The sequence below is a fragment of the Euwallacea similis genome, chromosome 15 (genome assembly GCF_039881205.1).
Source record: "Euwallacea similis isolate ESF13 chromosome 15, ESF131.1, whole genome shotgun sequence".
Classification (NCBI taxonomy): Eukaryota; Metazoa; Arthropoda; class Insecta; order Coleoptera; family Curculionidae; genus Euwallacea; species Euwallacea similis.
The window spans coordinates 4,102,917-4,121,657 of record NC_089623.1 but is presented as its reverse complement, the minus strand read 5'-3'; the positions used below and the strand labels follow the sequence as shown (position 1 = coordinate 4,121,657).

At 32.0% G+C, this 18,741-nt stretch overlaps 1 protein-coding gene across 2 annotated transcripts; it reads right to left on the bottom strand.

Moving 5' to 3' along the window:
* Positions 1-8,744: 8,744 nt before the first annotated feature.
* Positions 8,745-17,322, bottom strand: LOC136413696 (cytochrome c oxidase subunit 6C-like). 2 transcript variants are annotated; one of them, XM_066397380.1, is made up of 3 exons: positions 17,047-17,322; positions 10,209-10,376; positions 8,745-10,153 (listed from the first exon to the last, which is right to left on the bottom strand). In XM_066397380.1, the coding sequence occupies exons 2-3, from the start codon at positions 10,373-10,375 to the stop codon at positions 10,078-10,080; spliced, it is 243 nt and encodes an 80-aa protein (XP_066253477.1). In that variant the 5' UTR covers position 10,376; positions 17,047-17,322; the 3' UTR covers positions 8,745-10,077. The 2 variants fall into 2 exon arrangements, with proteins under 2 accessions (XP_066253477.1, XP_066253476.1); XM_066397379.1 differs by having other exon boundaries at positions 17,163-17,318.
* Positions 17,323-18,741: the final 1,419 nt, after the last annotated feature.

The following is an 18,741-nucleotide window of genomic DNA, read 5'->3' as shown; positions in this document are numbered from 1 at the left end:
GAGAACACCAATTAAATTACAATTTCTCAATTCAGTGCACGCATTACTAATACGGCCAATAGTTCTTCCCTTGTTTTCACAGGAATCCATCCACAAGGAAACACTTATTCTTTTAAAAATCCCCAAACAAAAAAGTCCAGTGGGGTTAAGTCGGGAGAACGTGGAGGTCAAGCGACAGGCCTCCTTCATCCAATCCATATTTCCGGAAAGTTATGGTCCGACCAGTTCCTTACATTTTTATAAATATGAATTGGATAACCGTCAAGTTGGAACCAACCCATTAATCTCAAATTGAGTGAAACTTCCACCAACACATTTTGCATTTTTTGCATTTAAGAACTTTGAAATATTTTCCCCATTTAAGTGTTGTGGCAGGAAATATAGATCAAACACTTGATTGCTGTAAACTCCAATCCAGACATTCACACTAAATTTTACCTGAAAATTTCTTGTTTGAATTGCATGTGGATTTTCATATGCTGACACATGCTGATTATCAACATTGACGACACCTCGATTAGTAAAGCACGATTCGTCAGTGCACGATATATTGTTTAATAAATTCCCATTCTGTTCAATATAGTTAAGAACCCGTAGGCAAAAAACTAACCTTTGTTCTTAATCTCCTTCACGTAAACCTTATATATGCTGCAAGTGATAAGTATGCCTTTTTCTAAACCCTAAGAATTTTACATCTAGCAACACCAAGGGCGACAGACACTTTTCGGCTACTTGTTGTTGGATCCCTATCAAATTTACGAAGAATTTCGTTGTTGTTTCTTTCTTGCCGGATATTATTTTGTTTTGTCGTTTGTCATGTCTAGTTTTCAGTTCGTGAGCTGTAAATTGTCGGTGAATGTTCACAAACACTGAGGGATGTGGATGGCGCCTGTGAAGCAATCTTCTGTCTGGAAATCCCTTGCTACTCGCGCGAAGTTTCCATTTGCAACTTTATAGCTGAAATGGATATTGACTTGTTCTTGATTTGAAAATTGAAAAGGCATTATTATTTTACTTTCAATTAAAGAAAAGTATGCATTACTGAACCACTTCATGTAAATTATGACAGCTGCGAAATTGACGTTTATTTTCCATGGCATCCTACTTATTTATTAACCTTACTCATTTTCATAGAAATGTAAGGAACTGGTCGGACCATAATTTTTCAGATAGATTGGATGAAGACGACTTGTCGTTTGGCCTCCACGTTCCCCTGACCTAACTAATTTTTTGAACAAAAAATTTGGATTTTTCCAAAAAAAACGATTATTTGAGCAATGTTTTTAATTAAAATTATGTTTTATCTAATAAAAAAATACAAATCTGTTATGCAACGGAGCCAGATACTAAAAATGTCAAGAGACATTTTCTTATAGAAATTGAATTACTCATTTGGGGAAAAAATTGAAATTTTATGGTAGTAAAACCTCACAACTCCGACACTGGTTACTCGTAGACCGTGATATTACTAAATATAGCATTATACAATATGATGCTGTACACTAAATTTGGTTTAAATATCTCCAGAAGTTGAAGTATTAAGAAAATAATCGAATTTTTTTTAAGTTTTCAAAGTCCGGTATCTTTAAAACGAAGCATTTATGGGCCCATGTTGATATGAAATTTTCTTCTTAAAATAAGTTTTTCTATGGACTATTAAAGTCCTGCTACAAAAAAGTGGACCACCTTGTATTGTTTTAAATCCTCGACGATTATTTTCTCTTTACAAGTTTAACTGCATAGAAACAACTGATGTAGTCCACTATATAATAGGCTTGAACCCATTTTATTTTCATAATATTTCTTAAGGTTGAAATATCACAACTTTCCAGAAAGTTTCTTACGCACTCACTCGTTCACTGAGGGCTACTTTAAATTACTAGGGGGTAGATTAACAAATCGGACGTTGCGAACACAGCCAAAGGGTCGCTCGCCTATTTAATTATTGCATTGGTTTAAGTTCCCTTATTGCCTTACACAAGTTGAGTTTGGATATTTATTTTGGGCTGCATTATGGCTTTAACTTGTATTTTAGTTCCATTTTTAAATAATAATTACTAATTGTCGAAATGTCCAAGTTTGACTTATGTTTCCAAATGACAGCTAAACGAACGTGCCTTCATAACTGTATAAGTATACTACTACTTAATAGAAGAGTGTTAAATAAGCCTTTTTAAGACAGCTATCATTCGATTAAGCGCGGCGACGTCCCTCGGCGACCGCAACGCTCCGTCTGGCAACGGTCGCAAGCCTTTGTAAAATCGTAAAAATACAAACTGTACGCAGATTGTGATATGCATAAGCGAGAACTCCCAGCGTTAGTCGTGCGCGGCTTATCGTCCATCCAATAGGACATCAATATTTTCAATTAGAGGATTAAGTAGGTCTGATTAGTATTAAACCACCACAATTTTTTTCTATCAATTTTTATGTGCAAAACGTTTATCTCTTAAGATTATTGAAACCCATTTAATATGTGTATATAAATTACGATAGTCGTGGCGTGCAGACTAATAGGTTTTGTGATGAAATAAAAAGGCGAGCGGCTTATTATTAATTGTGTAGATATTGTTTTTAATTGATGTTTTTTTTTGTTATTGTGGCCTGTTTTTGTGGACAAATTAGCGTTAATTTATTTAGGGGTTAAAGTCGTATTGGGCGTGCCTATAATGCGCGGTGACCGGAAATGGTTTAAGTAGAAGTCGAAATTATTTCAGGTTTAACTTTTCCTACAAACTCTTTTTTTTTACCTTTAACCCTCTAATTTTTGAATATGTGGGTGTTTTTTCTACTTTCAGAATTTAAAGAATATTATCCCTTCGATATATCTAGAGATAAAATATGGCTCAACATTACATAATATCAGATCTCATCAATTACATATAGGAGTCAATCTGACCTTACTTTCAGCACAGCACGGTAAATTAATAGTCTGTTGGCCTAAAATATTCAAATAAACATGTATCAGTGTTTGTAGTAGTTTAATCATAAGTAGAATGTTCCTAATCTATTAATACGTTTGCTCCGTGTTTGTCCAAACTTTTCTTTTATCAATTATTTCTTCCCAAGCGATCTGTAATATTTACTAGCCACTTGAGGAAAATCATGAAAGTGGACGAACTACTACCAGTATCTATATTATTTTCTAGAGCGGCATCCGGCGTAAACAGAACCCTTCATATTAATAATTTGATTAAACCAGTTTGATCAAAAATGCATCCAAATTTAATACATTTTTTATTAGTTCAGATGAGTATAGCATGTTAACTTTATAATATCGCAGAAATAAATTTATATGAATTACTATGTCTTATAAATACATCAATGAAATGAACTTGACACTAATGTTAAATCGGCCGAAAGTAAAAAAAAAAGAAACTGTTAAGGAACAAACATTTTTTTAATTGATTTTGTGGGATATAAAGTATGATCCTCATGACATACTGAAGAGCTTGGGAACTATTCCTAATATACCCTGTATGATTTCTAGGAAACCATTTAGCACAAAATTCCAGAGATTTTTTGGGATTACAAATTAATTGCGCAGAGGGTATTGTCGGTGTTCTCTTCTCAAAAATGCATAATAAACACTTAACTTTGTTGTGTCCCAGGAATAGATACATTTAATTTGAGTGAATAAATTGTTAACACTTCCCCTCTATTTTACTTTTCCGTGGTGCGCCACCATTAAAATAATTGTTCATATTCTGAATGATAAAAATTGTCTTTTTGTCTCCTCCCAAAATTGCTCTTTGAATTTAAATTTCCAGTATAAACTAAGTTGAATATACTATCAGTTCTTCAGTAATAATACCAATTCGAACGCAATTTTACGTATAAAATGTCATCAGAAAATCAAATTGGACAAACCATACGACATCCCTCCCATTCTTCATCTTTTGAAACACTTACAATAATCATATTTAGAATAAAACAAGCGTTCTTCGAAATTTTTAATTCAATTGAATACTTAAATGATTCAATACAGTTTATTCAAAATATAGGTGGCAAGTAAGGAGAACTCATAAATATTATTAATACAAGTTTAGTTTAAAGAGAAAAAGGTTGCAAAATTTCTAAAACTTTAGACAAATGAAAAGCGAAATGTCTAGAATTTTTATTTTATTATCGATTTCACCTTTTTAAAGTATAGTAAACTGGTTATTTTGGATCACTATTCGCAAGTATTTGTCTCATGGAAGTTGAATTAAATGCTTCTTGCATCTAATCCATCCAATTTAGTAACCAAAGAATTCAACTAACGATTTGAAAATTTTAAGCAATTTAAATTAAAATTTCGAATCAATTGCAACGCAAAGAATATCAAACTCGACCGTATGAAAATAGTTGGGAGTAAAACTAGTTATACCACATTCTGTTATTAATTCTCAATTTGGTTATGTGTCTTGTAAACTTTAAAGTAAAATGTTAAATCTGGCATAATTTAGTGAGAGCCATATTCCTATTTCTCACCATTTGCGGTTACTCAGTATAGTCGTCCTGCTCACTAGCACGTAGGCGTTAAATTGTAATGAACCATTTTGAATATTTTAACCGTTTTTCTGTTTATAACCTTTTGTTGTATTTATTTTTTTATACAATTTGTTAAACCTTTGCGACATAATATTATATCCTTTATTCGTGTGGTGGTTTAAACAGGAAAACGAACTTCGACGAACCAGAGTTAATCGTGGGCAGGGAATGTTGTGTTCGATAGAATCTGTGATTAAGACGTTTTTTGTAATTTTTATAATGCGCCGTGTATGAATGTCGTCGCGTACGTTGTTGTCTATTTATCCCAAATCTTTTTTCACGCGAGTGCTGCACTTTATACATACTAATTCAACTAAAAGTTTGCACGATTTTCTAAAATTAGAGTTTTTGCCGCTTGTAATTTAAAAGTAGTTGATCACGCAACGCAGAGTTTAATTTGGGTTGAAATTAAAAAGCCTCAAAGGTTTAAGATTTCAGAAATAAAATTGCGCATATTTAGCTTTTAATACATGATGATACTACCACAAAACCCTCACGAAATTTTCACGACTCGACAACGCTGAGTGTTCACGCCTAAGCAAAAACCAACTAAAATCTAGAAACCTGTAAATAGTTAGGCGAATTTAAATAAAATTGTACATAGTATACATACATGAATATAAAAGCTATAGCGAATATGCATAGTGAACAGAGGTGTATATTACTAAATATTATTGTACATGTGGTATTTTACATACGGAGCTATACTTTGCATAATAATATATTATACATTATATTAATTTTAAGTATCTTTTCTTTTTTGTCTAATCGTGTTTTACGTAAGGGGCGTTGTAGTCAGATGAGTACCAGGTAGTGCGTAGGTTAAGGATTTTGTGTTTGAGTATAATTGAGAATGGTGTTTCTTTAATAATTATTATAAAAAATGGAAAATTTTAGTTTTACAAACCAAATAAGGTAAGTAAGGCAATTCTGTTACATAATAGGTAATTTTTATTTTCTCAGAATATGGACAAATATGGACTTTCTGACGAGTATCATGCGCGGATTATTATAATTATGACTACTGTGAATCAATTCCAAATAAGCCTGTTTCATTTTACTGTATTTTTGTCTACTAAATCTGACATTCAAATATCGATCATAAAATTTCGTCCGAAAACTTTATCAACTTCTTCGTAATAATAAAACGCTACTTTTAACTGACCCATGAGTTTATCAAATTTTATCAAACTCTCTATTGGCCAGTAAAAAAAATATAATTATTTACCTAACAAATACGGAAAGCGATACTTTACCGCATGCTGATAGAAGTCCGACAATCGGATGCAGTAAGGCACTACCCGCACAAATTAAAACAAACCTTCAATATTTGTTCTACGAGCATATTTATTCCGCCCCTTCAGAGTTAACACTCAAGCATCTCAAGTTACTTCGGGTTTCAGGCTACATAGTTTTAGAACGTAATTTTTGCATGTGCAGAAAAATTTTCAAATATCTGCTAATTTGTGCGATACAGTGGCCTTACCGCACACTTATGTCTGAAGGAAAACAGATCGAGTACATCATAAGATACAAAATACATTATTATTAATTACAGTTTAACAAATGACGCGCGGCAGAATTTGGTACGGTTATACAGGTAGTATATGTAGTCATTTTCCTAACAATCCCGGAGAGCGATATTTTCCTCAAGGTTTTAAAAAGTATTTTTTCTATGAGCATTTTGTGTGGTGAGCAAGAGTCACAATCATTTCTAGGCAATCAGTGCGAAAAAAGAACTGTCAATGTCATTTTATAAAAACTAAATATCATTTTTCCTATAAATTTTTGTTGGATAAAACGTAAAGTGATACTCAAAAAGAGAAAATGTTGTATGTAACATGCAGAAAACGCTTTTCCCTGCCCTCAATTGATCCAACACAATTGTGAGCTTTTGAGAGAAACTAGTGCTATCTGCATTTGTTTAGTAAATAACTATTTCTTACCAGCGTACATTAAAGCGGCTTTACCGTAGGCATTTACGAATTGTAATAAGAATTTTTACAATTAATATAAAAAAATTGATACCACACGCAAAACACAATGGCAAACACACATGGGCAATGTAACGCTCTGAAAATTAATCTGGACTAACTTGAAATCTTTTTACTGCATACTAATTAATTAAACTTGCAGAAGACAATAAAGTTAACAAACATGCGCTCGTAGGAAAAATATTGATCTAACACATATCAAATTTCCAACGATCAACTGTCACTGTCGCGCTATTGTTTTGTGTGTGGAAAATGGTACTTTCAGCTCGTAAATTAGTGCGGTAAATGTGTGTGTTAATTACCCTTATTTGCTCAAAAAAATATATGTTGTTGAAATCTTATGGCAGGGTGATATATAGTTTCCATTTTTAAGGTAATCAACAGGAAATAATGTAGAAAAGTTCTTAAAACCACTGATAAGCTCAGAAATGTCTAGCAAAAAAGTAAGGAGCGGAAATTACCAAATCAACCTCGGATAGTGTCACATATAAAATTTTATATAAGACATATTGTCTACTCAAATTCAAAATATTGTTAAAATTCCCTTTTTGCATGTCTCTACTTTTTGAGGCGTATTGTGATGAACTGCTCGACACAAGAGGACAAAAATTCCGACTTTATGCGCTCGTTCCAGTGTAAATTTATACACCCACATGAGCATAAAATGTGTACTTTCTACACTCGGAAGAGTGTGTAAAATGTACTTTCTATGCTTATACAAGTGTTAAAAGTGTATATTCTATATCCATTTTGTCTTCGTTTTTAATCAAATTTAAAACTCGTCTCGAAGTTCGTGAATGTTTATTAAATATTTAACATATTCCTTGCCATTTGTACCACAGAATTTAACTTTATACAATTTTGTTTTTGTTTTTTTTTGACGATTGCGTCTTTACATAGTTACTATGTAATAACAGCTCAGTAATTTTGTATTTTTACTGGTACTTTCCGCGCTCATCGCAAACTCCTTATCATGCATAAATCCTGGTATTAAGGCCATTCTCATAATTATGTACAAAGTTGTTATAACGTTACTTGTTTTTGTTTAGCTTAATTATATTTGTACTTTATGTAATTTGTTTATATTTATAATTTATATCGTCGCGATTGGGCCTTCATCTCGGTACTGCACTGAATCCGATCATAGTCACCTGAAATATTAATGCAATTTAAAAGTAAAATAATTATTCTGTAGATTTACGTAAGTCGAAAAAGTTAAAACATTATGTTAATGTTTGAACATTACACATATCTGTCTGTTGAGTAAGGTCATTTAGTTAATATTTAACTGTATATTTGCTAGGTTTTTTTAAATAAATTATTATTTTAGTTGTTAACTATAAGCCTTACTTGATTTGGTACGTTTTTTGGCATACAGAGTATGCCCGAAACAAGGCTACTCGTGGCGGGGAGGTTGTTATTTGTTGCTGCTGTTTTTAAAACTGGCCCAGGTTCCAAAACCATTATAACGGGAATTGGACGTCCACGACGAGCTGAAGTTTTGTGGTACGCTGTATGGTCGGATTCAAACCTTTGCAATGACCAATTTCCTTGCGTAGAACACAGTTCGACTTGTAATGTTCTTAATTGTAGATTGTGGAAAGGTTGACTATAAAATATACATTGTTAAATAGAAATACCTTGACATTTATATTTTTTTGCGTCGTTTTATTGTACTTTTTTGTATCCTTGATTGCCTGCCCCACGAACAGTAAAACCACAATAATCGACAGAGTATCACTTTATGTAGTAATATCACAGAGTAATAACAAACCATAAAGTGTACGTGAAATAAGGAAAATTTATCGACTGGACCGACACAATCTCTAATTTTCGGAGCGAAATTAGAAACACAATCCCTAATTAGAGAAAATTATAGGCACAATCTCCCACTTTAATAATCTCATTGATAGGACTAAGTTCTGGCCAATAGAGCTCAGTAGGGAGACTACTGAAAGGTAAAAGAGATGTAACTAATCACTTCCCCCTTCACAAGTGGAAGTGACCGAGCATAAACCTGAATTTGAGTGAAAAACCCGGAACTATGTGGGAAATCAATTTACCCATATTAACGGGGTAACAAATTTTAATTTTAATGTTGATAGCTCTTTTCAGTTTTTAGTGATCTCTGCTGAGACAGTTAATCGTTCTTTTGTTGGTAAAATTACCAGGAGTTTGAAAAATCGGTGGTTCTGATAACTCAGTCAAAAATGGCAATTGTTTTAAAATATTCTGCATTTTTTTTATTGATAAAAAACAGTAATCCGCTAAATATTCCGAAATATTGACCAAGAACAATAACATTACAACGAGATTTTTGAAATACCTATAACTACAAAATACAGTGAGGTTCAAAATTAACAATTTTGTATGGTATTAAGAGAATTTTTTTCAAAATGAGTGTTTGTCAATAATCCTAGAAGAAATGGACTTTCAGAACCTTTTTTATTCATGAAAGTAACCAGGGCAATTCCGAACGATATCTCAAAAATTACTGAAAAGTGTGCCGTTTTGAATATTTCTGTGAGTAGTTGTGATGATGTGTGATATACACTACCGTTTATAAGTATTTGCCCAACCCAGTATTTTTTAATTTTAAGAGTAATGGATGGAATAATGAAGAAAGAACAATATTTGGAAATTTTAAAGAAGCAAATGTTACCCTCTGAACGTCGTATTTCCAGGCAGAAATTTATGTTTCAACGGAACAACAATCCGAAACACAATTCCAAACCTTGCAAATTTTATTTGAATTAATTAAAAACGGAAAATAAAATTAAGGTGATGGAGTGGCCGCCACAATCGCCTGACCTCAATCCTATCGAGTTATTGTAGGATGAGTTCGACAGAAGGATAAGAAGCGAGTGCCCATCATCTCAATAATGCTTGTGGAGAATTTTGTAAGGAGCATGGCGTTTAATATTAAGTGAAAAGCTAATAAAGTTACTTAAAAAATGTCACGGTCATGTGCAGAAGTTATAAAAAATAAAGGTTGATAAAGTATTGACGAGGCTAATGTTTAAAATTAAGTTTGAAAATAAAGGGGATTTATATTCAAAATGAGTTTTAAATAATACCTATAGTAAACCTTAAGCTATAATATGATTATATGAAAGTTTTGAGGTTGGCAAATACTATATACGGTGTGATATTTTGAAGATCTTTTAGATCTACAATTAACATTTTTATAACTGTGTGTACTGCGGCTATCTCAAACTGGCAATCTTGACAGCTTCTGGTCTTTATTTTTCGTGACTATGTATGTTTGTGATGAGGAATACACACCTACTAAGAATTTTGAGTTGTTACCATAAAAATAAATTTTAAGTTAATGTCTAGTAATATTCCAGCTAAAATTATATAAAATTATTTAGTAGATTCAGTGTTAAAATTGTGGATTAGTAACGAATTGACGAATTATGGGACAATTTATGACCATTTTTTCACTCTTCCTGCAAACCACTCTTGATTAGAAATTGATTACTTCAATCTTCTAAAACTATATTACAAAATGCAACACTATTAATTAACAATAATCAGAAGACCCCACTCAATCGTCGGTTGGGCAAGATTCAAAGAGCCCCTTCTTCCTCATAATTTCAAATTCTTTCTCGATATCGTAAGTCCTAAAAAGCAGTACGCGTTAATTGACAGTCAAACAGCTGCATAAGTAAATTTTACTTGTAAAAATCGGCATATTTTTGCTTTCTACCATCGTTTTGTACATATTTCATGTACACGGTAGCCACAGATATGCTAATTCCCACTAGAATAAGATTCCTTTTGATAGAACTGTGTAGAAGGTGTCTCAGTTGAGGTTTTGGCAGTTTAGCTATTTCAGTAGACATGCTGGAAATAAAATAAAAATAGATTAATTGATATTTCCAGAAAAATGTTGTTTACCTCGTTAAATAAAATATACATAAACTGTCGTTAAAGGAAATTCGAGGTGGAATTGGAATGAGTCCCGAACGTTTTTATTTTTTATTGGCTGATTTATATTCGAAGCTGCCTAGGAAATAGGAGTTTTCCTGGAGATAATAAGTCATAAATATTTGCAATTTGTGATAGGATGATAATTTGAAATGTTTTCAAAGTTTCAAATAATGGAGAAAGTATAGCGATTTCAGCCGCCACCCTATTTTTTCAAATTAAAAACGTAGTTTCATTGGAGAAATGAAGCGGAATCGGCTCTTCAGTGGGAAGACATTCTGACTTAATCTGTTTTCTTTACTAGTTTATAATACTGATAATATACTTCTTAACTTTATTATTATACTTCTGGTCTTTTATTTTGTATCCAGAAAGCTTTAAGCTAAAACAAAATTAAAAGTTTTTTTGGTGGCTCAAATAAACCCCTCAAAATAGCATCACTTTAGATTTGAGCCAGGTGATTAGGGAATCTTGGGGGATGGATTTATTTCTTCTTTCTTAAAACAGGTCTTACGTAAAATAAATGTTCATTTAATTTAATAAGAAAGTAGTCTCAAAGTTCCAATAATCTTATGACTTGGATCCCCGAGCATTTAAAATTAAAAACGAAACTTAACTTATTTAATATTATCTTTCCTGTATATATTTTAGAGGATTAAAATCAATACTCCCATCCAAAACAAAACTGTAGGTATACGTGACAGTTCCCGCGTATTCGTAGTCGATGTATATCATCATTTCTCTGCGAAAAACTGACCTCAAAACCGCAAATTGTATAATTCAATTCACGTGTCGTGTGTATTTTTGTGAGTTTTTGAATGTGTAAATAAAATACGGAAAACGCATCAGTTCTAAGCAAATAAACTTTAAGCACGCCTTCTATGAGATTGTTTGTTAGTATTGTAATATTTCCGCAGATGTGTGCATCAGAAGGTTCCTAAATTTAAACGTTGAAGATTATATGAACTATAAATATTTTAATAGAATGTGTTTAATGTGTTGAATAACATTTTTTTTTTCAAAAAAACGCATATACACAATGATCAAAAAGTTCTAGGCCACCCAAACATTCCGAAAACGAGTCATTTAATTAAAAAAATAACGTTTTGTATAAAATTTTAAGATTTTTATACATAGATCTTTATCTTAAAACATATTGGAAGTATGCAGGATTTTGTGTAAAGTTAATACACTGACATTTTTACAGTTAGTTTTTATACTTAATTTACAAACTTTAAGCAAAATTAAAATAATAAAGTTACTACCTACTTAATTAGAAGAACAAGAAGAAATTGCTTCCGCGAATAACTTGAAAACGGCCCAAGTTGCATTAATTTAGCGATTACATTTTGAAGTATAACTGGAGTTATATGTTCATATTCGGCCCAAATTTTGTTTTTAGTTCATCCATATGTTTTGGGTGTGGCAAGAAACACTTTATTTTTCAAATGACTCGATCGGAAATAAACTATAGGATTTAGATCGGGAGATTTAGGTGGTCATTCTGTTGCCTCCATTAATCTACCAATTAAGAAAACTCTTACGTCATTTATATCAAAACGTAGGTCTTGTTGAAACAAAGTTGAACGAACACTGAGCCGCTTTATAATTTGTTCAGGGAATAGTAGTGGTAGTAAAGCAAGAGGTGAATAGGTAGGCCTTTAGGGGCTCTTTTCGTTCGATGATGGCCCTATCTCTCTCTATAAAAACGACCCGTCCTCTTTATGAAAGGAAAGAGATTATCCTATTCTATTCAAGAGTCTGATGTTCTTCTAAGAAGAAAAAGGCGGCTCCATAAACCCTGAGCTTAAAACATGGCCATCTACTGCACACTCTTAGGTAGTGATATGAAAAATTTCCCTCCCGCACTGCAGTGTTTGCAGACCAGGCTGTTCTCATTCGCAGAAAGTCTACATGTCCGCAATGACCTGAGGAGGACTCCCACTAGGTCCCAAATGTATTGCCGACTCCTCTTTAGTATCTATAATAATTCGGATGTGTCGGGGCTGTGAGCTGTTGAGAAAGGACAGGCCAGGAAAGGATTAATAAAAATAGGTGATCCCAAAGAGTTAAAAATAAAAGTATTGGATAGAACCTTGTAAAATGTTCAAAACATTTCTTCACTATTATTAAAAATATAGGGTGTTTTATAAACATACCGACAAACTTTCAGGGAATGTAAAGCTCATTAAAACAAATGTTTAGATGGAATAAGTTAGGTACGAAATCGCTTCGTTTCTAGGATATAGAGAGTTTAATTCCTTCTTTTAAATATTTTAAAAACGGTTTGGGATACCGACATAAAACTAGGGACACGTTATGGCGAAATAAAGGTTCATGTTCTGGAGTAGGTAGAATATTTCCATCTACACCAATGGCGTCTGTGCGACCATAAAATGGAAAGTTTTTAATGAAAATATGTGACTTAAGTAGCCGTTTTCAATATAAAACATAATTTCTCATTCCTGTGCTTATTAAAAAACTAGTATAGGTTTCCAAGTGCATTTTTTTTTAATTCGTTAGCAGAAATTAATTCAAGTTTCTTTTAGCAGAGATAGAGGACATGAAGAAAAATATTTTTTGTCTAATGAAATACATTTGCAAATTAATGATAAAAAATTAACGGTTATTTATGGGCAAACTTATACTTAAATATCAAGAACTGCTTTATTTATTTAAAACTAATGAGTTTTTTTTTTAAATTTAAAACATTGAGTTTCCATATACAAGTTCCAATACAATTCCAATACAAGTGAGTTGACTATGGTGTAGCATTATGATGCATAGAAACGTTTCTACATGTGTAAATGGCTTTGAATTTAATGGAACCATATTTTGGAAAAACAGTATTATTTTGCGATGAGGTATGTTTTATGTATATTTGTCTTCATGTCCTCTACCTCTACTAAAAGAAAATTAAATAAATTTCTCCTAAAGATTTTTTTTCAATCGCATTTGAAAACTTATAGCGGTTTTTTCGTAGGCACATTAATAAGAAAATATTTTTTATCTTGAAAACGGCTTCTTCAGTAACAAAATACTAAGATGCCTTTTTTATTAAGAATTGAGGGACTATTTTTAAAGCATATTTATATTAAAAGTCAGTAACGTACCATTTTTTTCATTAAAAACATCCCATTGAATGGCCACACGGACATCACTGGAGTAGGTGGAAATATTCCGCCTGCTCCAGAACATGTAACTTTATCTCGCCATAGCGTGTCTCTAGTTTCATGTCCGTATACCAAACCATTTTTGAAATATTTAAAGAATATTTAAAAAAAGAAATTAAACACTATACCTTGGAAACACAGCGATTCCGGACATAAGTTATTTAGACATTTTCGACTTGAAATTTCTTAAGGAACTCATCATTAACCTATAGCTGTCAAGTCACCAGACACCCTGTATATTATATATCTTTTTTATATACATTGTTACACATATATGGTTTTAACGCTTTTGACAGCAGTTTTTATAGCCAACTTATGTCAAATCAATTAATACGTTGCATTTCTGTCATTTCCCATAATAAATATTAAAGTTGCTTATGCCGTTAAAAAATGTTTAAAATTGTTTATTTTATTAAGCCAACGCTACGTAAGATTTATATTTGAAAAAATGAAGTTTTAGCAATTTAGGGAAAACGGTGAACAGTAAAAAAAAATTGAGTACTCCGTTAGATTCTTCTCAAAAAAGCGCTATAATAACGTTTTTACGCAATTCCAATATTTTGATAAATAAAAGATTTATTGGCAATTTTCAAAATAGCCAAAAATCGAAAAACCTTTTACATTTTAGTGGACTGTGACGATATCGAAAAACGGTTTTTGACATTAAACGTTTCTCAAAAATCGAGCCTGTGAAATCTATATCAGTTTTCTTCTATCTAATTAGGAAATAGGTTTTTCCTGTCAAAACATTCCAAATTGAAATACTCTGTACATCTACATAATTGATATTTTTATGAAATCATAAATAAACTTATAGGAGTCTGAGAGGTTATTAAATGGACGTCCTGTATAGTAAAAATAATTAAAATATTTAATTAATTATAAAGTAATGAATTAAATTTTAATAATCATAATTTTGCAGCAATGTTATTACACAAAAATTATAATAAAGTAGACATTCCAGTGTTCAACTCACTATACATAATATTGCAATGAAGTAAGGTAACACGAAACGATTAATTATTATACAGGGTCTTTCATTTAAAGTAAGACAAGCAATTATCTCAAAAACTAATTTTTAAATTAAAAAATGTTTCGAATAAACATTGTTTGTTGTCAAAGGGGAAACCTAACGCACATAATAACATTTTTATTCAAGGTCATTTGGAGGGCATTTCAAGGTCAACTATATTTTTTAAATAGAACACCCATTTTCTTTTAGATTTTTAAATGCTTAAAAAAATAAGAAACTTTTGCTAAAAAAGTTTTTTCTAAAACCTCTTTTTACGGTGATATTAACAAAAATTAAAGTGAATCATTTATAATGAAATATGCTTTAAATTGTAAAAAATAATTACTAATTTATTTAAAATAAAACTTAACAAAATCTTATAAATCAAATGAATCATCTATCCATCAAATCTTCAAAATGTTGACCTTCCACATCGAAACATTTTTGAAGTCTCAAGGTAAATGGAAACAAAGTATTTTCATTCATTTCTTGGAACACAAAATAAAGACACAATTTATTTGTTTTAACTCGTGTTTGTGTTGACAAACATAAATACCTGATGCTTCTTTGAAATTTTCAAATAAAATTGATACTCTAAGTAATTTCATCATTAGATTCTTGTGAAAAATTTCGAACCAAAAATTAAAATAGCACACTTTTCTAAAGAAAAGAAAATTCAACTGGTGTTAGCTTACGGTCAAAACCATCAAAACGTCGATGAAGCTCGTGAAATTTACTTGCAAAGGTTCCCTGATCAAAGATTAGCTAGCTATGCAACTTTTTATCGGATATTTAATAAATTTCTTGAAAGTGGTAACGTGGAGGAAAATAAGAAAATCTTGGGTAGAACGGCTACCAATGAAAATAATCAAAGGGTAATTTTAGCAGTTGTGGCTGTTAATCCCTGTTAGTTGCCGTCAATTCTCGAGAACTTCGGGCCTTTCAGTGACCAGTGTCCATCGGATTTTAAAATTAAACAAATTCCTTACATATCATCTTTCTCTTCATCAACAATTAAGTAGTGACGACTTTGAACACCGCATGCAATTTTGTAATTGAGCAAGGAAAAAATTACAATTAACTGAGAAATTTTTCCTTTAATATGCTTTTTTCGGACGAATCCTCGTTCACCAATCATGGTCAAGTAAGTCGCCATAATATGCACTATTGGTTCTTTGAAATCCTCACTGGGTACGAGAAGTGGAACTTCAAAGATCTTATCCGGTGTGGTATTGTCGGCAATAAAATAACAGAACCACATTTTACTTAAAGCAACTTAAATGGGGATAAATATCAAACTTTTCTTTTAAATGATCTGTCGGTTTTGTTGGAAGAACTTAGTCTTGAGCAACAAATGCGTTATGGTATCAACATGATGAATGTCTAGCTTATTTTTCTCGAGTGGCAAGAAGAATTTTGAACGAGAACTTCTCGGAAAAATGAATCGGACGTAATGGTCCGGTGAACTGGCCACTCAGATCACCAAACTTGGCCCCGTTATAGTTTTTTCTTTGAAACTATTTTCAGGAAAAAATGTACGTTCAAGTTCCAACAACTCCGAACGATATTAAAAACCACATCAGAGCAACTTGTGAATCAATCATGGAAGAAATGCTTGGAAACGTTACGAGATCATTTTTTATGAGATTTCAAAAATGTCTCGATGTGGAAAGTTAATATTTTGAAAATGTGATGGATTGATGATTCATTTGATTTGTAAGAAGATTTTATGTTTTATTTTTAAATAATTATTAATTATTTTTTACAATTTAAAGCATATTTCATTTTAAATGGTTCACTTTAATTTTTAATTAATATCACCGTAAAAAGAGGTTTTACAAAAAAACTTTCTTAGCAAAAGCTTTTTTATTTTTTTAAGTTCTTTAAAAATCTTTAAAAAATTGGTGTTCTATTTAAAAAATATAGTTAACCTTGAAATGCCCTCCAAATGACCTTGAATAAAAATTTTATTATGCGCGTTAGGTTCCCCCTTGACAACAAACAATGCTTATTCGAAACATTTTTTAATTTGAAATTGTTTGTCTTACTTTAAATGAAACACCCTGTATATTTTATACATCGAACCTTTGACATTTTCCTGAGAAATTTCAATAGATCGATGAAAATTATATCCTTATTTCCTGAGGAGAAATAAAATTCTCACCTACACAACTGAGTTTTCCGATAGCCCGAAAAATGCGAAGTATTGCGTGTTTGGTATATAGGTAACAGATGACCTGATAAGGAAAGCTTATAGCTTCAGCTTCACCTTAATGGGACAATTGATAACAATTTCTAATCATTGGCAATTTATTAACGTCATGTCAGTCTTAGCAATAATACGAGATTGTGTAATAGGTACCTATATACGCAATGATTTCTAGGTACCTACCTACCCTACATGAACGGACTTCTTATCCCCGCTACGTAAAAAATTCCTTGCACCTCACTAAATAACGATACTTGGAAGAAGACAGCGATCACTGCAAGACAAAAACCGATTTGCTAATTACTTACGTTTAGCAGTTTTCCGGTTATAGTGTGGTTAATCAGATGGATGATAAATTTATTCTCTGAAATAACGCTCGCAGCTTTTCTCACGTAAAAACGCGCGGTTTCGAATGCGCTTCATCCTTTGCTCATAAGGTTAAAGCTCCTATCGAGTGCGCAGACTTACAGGGTGTGTCGGTAAATTATCAATCCTGATATTCATATATGATCTGTTCAGATATTAGGAGTTTTCCTTATTCGCATGAAAACCTCACCTTAAAGACATATGTTACATGCTAATCTCTAGCAGCAATTGTGGATAATTAGTGTTTAAATATGTGGGCAGGAAAGTGTCTAAATATGATATAGATATCTATAAAAAGATATTTACGAGCAACTCTAATGAGACTCTATTCAATTTTCTCATCATTATTTCATTTGGAACATTTGTTTCCTACAAATCAATAAAACCAGCGTGGTGTCGATGAGAGTAAACATCAACGTATCAAGGGTTGATTTCTTGTCGCCAAATTCATATTAATGCAACAGGAAAACTGGAACATTCAAAAGTGAGTAAAAGTGATTATTCGTGTAGGTAGTTGACGCGCTAAAGCAAACGCCCGGTGTATAAATAGGCTTGATTAGATTATCAGCGCGGGATAAACTTAAATTGGACCATCATTAAAAATCTATAAGTGTTTTATCAGCAAATATTAGCTTTTCATACAGACATATAGAAGGTTTTGTAGAAATATTTTTGTTATCGGCTTTGGCTGATGAAAATGCAGGCCTCCATGACTTATGGTCACTTACTTAGTATAGGTAACCTTGAAATCAAATAAAGTAAAAAGTTCTAATAGAATTTTCTAATTATTTAAATACTGGATAAAACTGGCTTTAAGGCAAAACTTCATTAGAATTATTTAACTAACTAGTGACTTTATGACATAGGACATATAATACTCTGTACTCGTCAAAGAAACGTACCTAACAACAATCCAGGGCATATTGCATTAAACATGAACAGTAACCTTTATCATGAGGAATGAAGTATACACGGTAGTCGTTGCTGGAGGCCAGCAATGGGGATCTCGATAAGTATAAAAGATACGAAGTCGGTTAAATCGGAGAAAATGTTGCATAATGTTGAGTTCGAGAATACGCCGTTTTAATTTAAAACTTAAAAACTGTAGTTTGATAGAAATATCAAAAGTCTCGTTTTTGCACAGTGCCTTGGAAATAACAAAATAAGAAACAAATAGATAAAGAAAATTATAAGAAATGCTCGGATTCACCCTCAATTTTTAATTATAGCTCTCTACGTGTTCTTAAATTTTGCATTGATTTTAAAACGTCTGTTCTGCTTATTGCTGCGTCTTTTGTTGTGATAATCTTCTTTGCTATTCATTAATATCGATGGGTAGAAATTTATAAATGAGATATTTCATAAATAATAATCTAATGGGGAAAGATTTGGTGAACGTGCCTCCTCGTCTATTGTTTAAAATTACTCTACCGAGAAACATTTGAGGTAACCAATCAGACACTCTGGATTGATTGAGAACTCTGAGCCAGAGCTGGTCAAAACTCCAACTAATAAGTTATC

Excerpts from the sequence above, each read along its gene's own strand:
- LOC136413696 (XM_066397380.1), bottom strand. The coding sequence starts at position 10,375 with ATGTCTACTGAAATAGCTAAACTGCCAAAACCTCAACTGAGACACCTT. Across the intron at positions 10,154-10,208 it reads AAATATGCCGATTTTTACAA|GACTTACGATATCGAGAAAG; the intron begins GTAAAATTTACT and ends ACTGCTTTTTAG.